General features: G+C 36.4%; 1 protein-coding gene across 2 annotated transcripts in view; it reads right to left on the bottom strand.

Annotated features, from left to right (window-relative positions):
• Positions 1–6,000, bottom strand: part of LOC143849633 (uncharacterized) — a 66,316-nt gene continuing 60,316 nt past the window's right edge. For both annotated transcript variants that reach the window (XM_077358730.1, XM_077358732.1), the window contains exon 6: positions 1–1,560. In XM_077358730.1, coding sequence (XP_077214845.1) covers positions 281–1,560 — 1,280 coding nt within the window. In that variant the 3' untranslated portion in view covers positions 1–280. The remainder of the gene's footprint in view (positions 1,561–6,000) is intronic.

Genomic DNA, 6,000 nt, shown 5'->3' with positions numbered 1-6,000 from the left:
TCACATTACATGAACAATAACAAAAAGTAGATAAGAGAGAAACCAAAACATTCACCATTTTTCACCTTCACACTCATCTGTATCTTTCTATCTCCCCTCCCTCAGCTCATTTGTTTGTCTTGCATAGTCGCATGCCATCGCAGATTAATAAAACCCATAATTCATAACCAGACAACACATGTTTCGCATCTCAGCCGCCCTAAGTAGCATTATTGAAAGATTAGAAATTTCTCATTCCATAACATGGAGCCTTATTGGGTATCCCTATTGACCTCGTGGGTTAGCTCTCACTTTTCGCCTCATTTGGCAAATCAGACTCTGGCTCAACCACAGCCTCACTCACCATGGATTGAATTCCACCCACATCATTGTTTGACGAAACCATCTGCTTTTCGATCGGACTTTGACTCCCCCCATACGTATCGATCGTGGTTTGATTCTCTCCCACTCCCAGGTTTGACAAACGTGTCTGCTTTTCAGTACCAATTGGATTTTCAATTGCCTCAAAAACCTCGACTGTCATGTTTGGCAAATCTGTTGGCTTCTCAACGGCTGTAGGATTTTCACCCACTTGAAGGTTTGGAAAATCTGACTGTTTCTCAATAAAAATTGGGTCTTCACCCACTTCCATGTATGAAAAATCTGACTGTTCTTCAACTATAGTTGAATTATCACCCACTTCCATGTTTGAAAACTGTGTCTGGTTCTCAATCTCTGTTGAATTTTCACAAACTTCCATGTTTGGAAAATCAATCTGCTTCTCAACCATAGTTGGATCTTCACCCACTTCCATATTTGACAACTCTGTCTGCTTCTCAACCATAGCTGGATTTTCACCTGTCTTATTACCTGCGGTTGGATTTGAACCAGCAACATCGACCATGGTATGATCCTCGAGTTCCTTTGAGATTGGCAAAGATGCTGGATCTTGGACTGACACTTCTAGAACATTGGCTGAGCTATCCATTCTATTCTCTGCACATTTAGCCTCTTCCCCAGAAGAGGAACCAACAGTAAAAACTGTCATGGCACACACAGGAATTGCCGGCTTGGATGATTGGACCTCTTGCTGAGCTGGAAGGTCTGATGATGTGGCAGCAACAGACACAGAAGGTTGTGTGACACTTGGCATGGGGCTATAATGGGTGGGCCCCGGCAACTTCTTTGGCTTTCGAATAGAGTGATCTTTGCCATGCAGTCGAGGTGTGGATAGTGATGATTTGGAGAGTGAAGTTCCTCCTTGTCTAATATGGACTGCATTTCTAGACTGTGCGGCTTTGAGTAGAGAGGCAGCAGTAGAAGGATTGGCAATACGAGCTCCGGCAGCAAATGCAACCTCCTGTATAGAACACTTCATTGGAACTGATGGTGTTTTAGTAGCAGCTTGAGATTTAGGAGCTCGATTGGATTTTCCCTTGTGAGAATCCCCTTGGTTGGGAGCTTGCTGAGATTGATATGATGCCTGTGAAGAGCTGTTGAGTGTAGAAATGGGCAGAGCATCTGCTGTTGTAGCAGGCAATGTTGATGAATTGCTTGGAGAGGTTGAATGTGTGCCAGTTCCTTCAGAAGCAAAACATCAGAAGTTAAATGCTATGTCACAAATATCTCCGATATTTTCAAAATACAGAGATTTTATCACGATAGTTTGATAAAACGACAAATCCTGAAATAGACCCAATTTCATTTATTGAAATAAGATCATGAATAAAAAGAACCCGATTCAAAATGTAATGGACAAAATGCAGCAAAATTTATTTAAGAGAAGGGGGGCTTGATATGGGGTGAAAAGATGAAAAAAGAAAAGAAAAATAACTCACTGCATCTAAATCATTCCAGTAAGCTCTGGATTCGAACAAAACCAACGAATTCTATCATTGACAAATATATTAATAAGTCCAGTTATTTTATTTTATTTTTGAAAATTGACATATTTCATTAATACTCAAAGAGCATTCGGGACCAGCCTGCATTACAAGAGATTAACATACATTGGCACGGGCATACCCGAAACCAATGGAAAACAAACAACACAAATATGACCTGAAAGACATAAAATATCCATTTCCTCTCTTTCCTAAACATGCCTTCTTTAAATCATCTATTGTATTTCCAAAAAACTTTCATATGTACCCTTCCGAAACTGCACAAAACTCTAATTAGCCTAAAAAAAGTACCTCTGATTGATTGATTAACTGATAATTCCGAAAATATCAATTCTCACTTGGGGATTCTAAAGATCTAAATGTAGAAGCAACACCAGGAAGATATAGCAAAACTAGAGGATCCAGAATTCCAGACATGAAGACAAAACTCTAATAAGTCCAGTTATAGTAACTCTTTAAACAAAGGTTTAACAGTACAGTAGAGAAATTCCTCCAAATTCTACCAAATATTTTAGTGTTGGCTATGTTCTAGCCTAGAAGTTGCATTCACCATATGATTGCAACCGATGGACAATTCAGTCACTATGAAAAGAGAAAATGAAACTAAAACCTACTTTTCACTTATCTGAATAAATATCCATTTTGCATTTATGATAGATAAGAATTTTTATAGATAAGTTAGTTGAGGCTAACTGAAAACTTCTACATAGAAGGACAACTGGATTCGAAACCATGACCTCTCTCCCTAGAATACATAGGACAATGGCAATCCAAGATTTTAGTTTGTGTACAATAAATTGATTTTCCATAGCTTGAATGTTTAACGAATATGATTAGTAAACCTAGAACTTAACAAATGTCTACCTCCCCCAAGCGGGCCAAGCCGGTCTATATGGAGCCACATCCTTTACCAAGTTAACATATCTGTAAATTCAGCTTGCAGGTCAAATTTCTCCACAGTACCATGTCATGAAGTAAATAATCTTGAGCATATTCTGTTAACAAAAACATAATTGCCATTTTTCTATAGATTTCATTGAAACATACTCTTTTTCATAACCTCTGAAATGTTTTAAAATCAAATGCTTTTCTCAACCAATAACGAGCAATCAATAGATATGACACCATCTTTTTGACAACATAACATCCTAGATACAAATAAAAGAATTTTGTGTTCTTTAATTTACAAATCAATAACACTCAAAAGATAATTAGCACAAGTACTTTTTACTATTGCCTCATTTGTTGTAGTGAAATCTGCTTATTCTACTTGGTCAAAAAGGTATCAACGGGTAGTACAAACTTCTCATAAAATGTGTTATAGCCATATACAAAATGCATCTAGAAGTCATATACAGATTCACGTCATTATATTTTGTGAAGACATTTAAGATATCTATGCCATATCAGTTTCATTTACACTTTACAAGGTGCTTGATCCTGCAATGCCCAAGCTAAGTCATGGGTGCTAAGTCATGGTTTTACAATATCTAGACCAACTTATCCACCTCAAAAAAAATGCATAAAAAATAGAACGAAGAGACAAGTGTTCAATGCAAAAAAACCAATCTCACCATGTGTTAGCTGATAACTCTTTCTTCAATGATGATTTACTTGCAGGAGCCTTTTTTCGTTTCTTCTGAATTTTTTTATGCAATTGTGACTCTATAGAAGATACTTCAAACTCTCACCGGAGAAAAGTTAATCCCAAAAGTCTCTCATGCATTCAGTCTTCTTTTTTCTCTTAATAGGAAAGGAAGTGAAAAAAAATAGAGTACCAAAGGAAAAGGATTCAATATTCAAGCTTGAAGACTTACATCAAGGAATCGAGAAGCAGAAATCGTGGCAGAGAGAGATAAAGAGCTAAGAATGAGAAATGACATTGAATTAGTGATGGAAAGGGAATGGAATTAGGGTTTCTGCGGAGGAGAGCTGAAAGAGGAGGGTTCTGGCATGTTTCTCTTCGAATCAAACAATAATCCAGTACTTACATGAATTTAGAATATTTATGTAGAGTAGAATTTGCTATTATTGCATATACTGCATCAAAGATTGTGAACTAAAATGAAATATTGTAGCATTCATGCATAATTAAGATGAAATATGATTGCTACTATGGCATATGCTGGCATTGAAGTCTTCACATGCATTTCCTAATTCTTCATTGCATTCATATCAGTACTTATAATTTGAACAGAATTTCAAGATCGAACTTTAAAAAATGCTTATAGAAGAACCCTTACATTAGAGAATAATAACACCATCAGTTACCCTGTAGAAACCATACAATCATTAAACTCACCCCAAATACGAAGCATAAAGCAAAAACTCCAAAATAACTAAATTACAAATGCAATATCTCGCAACAGCAGTATCATGCAAAAATCATAATACTACTATTTTTTTTTTCATTTCCTTGCAAATGATCCATAAAATTCACTTCAAATCAAAAGAAAAACAATTAAAATTTAAGAATTCACAAATATTAGAAGATATACATAGAAATTTAAAGACATGTGACGTCTCATGTCACAGGATCACATAAGTTAGTCATCGAAAAACGTATTTGATCACCAAAAAACTACAAAATCATCAGGATTCTTTTCGGAATTCAAACTTAACTGGTCAAATTTATTTGAATGCCCAAAAAAATTGCAAACATGAAAGCATCTAAACCTCAATTTCTGTTTAATCATGATCAGCAAAAACAGGAGAAAGCATTATAGAAGCATAAATCAATAAAAGCTTATCTTGCCTCTGTCTGGAGAATCCGGCCCTAGGAACAGCACATCCATGCAATGTAGATATCTTGGAGAATAAACACTATATCGGAAGCCCAAGGTCAGGGATAAATGTTGCATTTTTACTATTGCAATTCCAACCTCTAATCGGAAAAGGGAAGAAATTTAACACCACAATCTTGCAGACTGATGGCGGGTTGTGGGCGAGGATCGGTTGGTTCTCGATTGAGGAGTTGGAAAGAAGCCCAAAGCAAAAGAAAGAGTAAATTCCGAAGAGAAAGAGGGGGAGAAAACAGGGGTGTGAAAATCCAGAGTGGGTAAGAGAGAAACAGAGATAGGGTTTTGCATCACCGTGACGAAAAACCGCAAAAGAGGGTGGGTTAGAGAGAATGATGGAGATAGGGTTTTGCAAAAGGACGGGATCTGAGGGAAATCACAGAGGCTCAGAAGGAGAGAAATAGAAAGGAAAGAGAGAGAAGGGAGGTCGGTCGACACTTCTAGACACAGAGAGAGCCGGGGCAAAAATCATCTCTAGGATGAGAGAGAGAGAGAGAGAGAGAGATCCGGGATAAAGGGGGAATTCTGGACTTTAGAGGGAGTTGACTATCCTAAACGGCGTGAAAATGCACACGTCAAAACAACAGATTTTACAAATAAATGGAAACAAATCTAGCCTTTTCTCTTCTACTATATAGTATATAGACACACACACACACACATTTAAATAATTTTATTTTATCATTTTCTTCCCGTTATAAACCCGAAAAAAAAAAAAAAAAATAAAAAAAAAAAAAAAATATATATATATATATATCACGTGATTTTACTACCAGAGAAATTCCTGACAATGATATTTGTGACATAGGTTAAATGCAAAGAAAGGTTTATATAACGTAATAGAAAATATACCATTCAAAAAAAAAGAATTAGAGGTTAAATGCAAAGAAAGGTTGTATATAAAGAATTAGAAAATATCCCTGACCTGGAACAAAGAAACCAAAGCCCTAATATGTGATCTACATACGAAAGTCTAGAAGTTGTATCGTCCATGCATATGAAAGCTGATTCTTTTTCCTCTCTTGAATTCCTTTTTTTTTTTTTTTTGGGGGGGGGGGGGGGGCGGGGGGGGAGGATTGAGGTTAACTGAAAAGTTTTATGAAAAAAGTGAAGAAAAGAAAGTACAAAGAATACAGGATGAGTCTCCTAAACACATTCCATAGCACATCTCAACCAAATAACTATCTGTTGATACATTTAGCATCACCAACATTTAATTGAAAGATCATTTTGTATGCTTGCTTGAAAGTGAATGTTGAGTAAATGTTTCATGTTAGTCAACTAAAAATATGGATCAATTGTTCAGTTCATCTTCTATC

This window comes from Tasmannia lanceolata, unplaced genomic scaffold, assembly GCF_043159265.1.
Source record: "Tasmannia lanceolata isolate RefF3 unplaced genomic scaffold, GAP_Taslan_0.1 ptg000018l, whole genome shotgun sequence".
Classification (NCBI taxonomy): Eukaryota; Viridiplantae; Streptophyta; class Magnoliopsida; order Canellales; family Winteraceae; genus Tasmannia; species Tasmannia lanceolata.
This window is presented reverse-complemented; position numbering and strand designations above follow the sequence as displayed.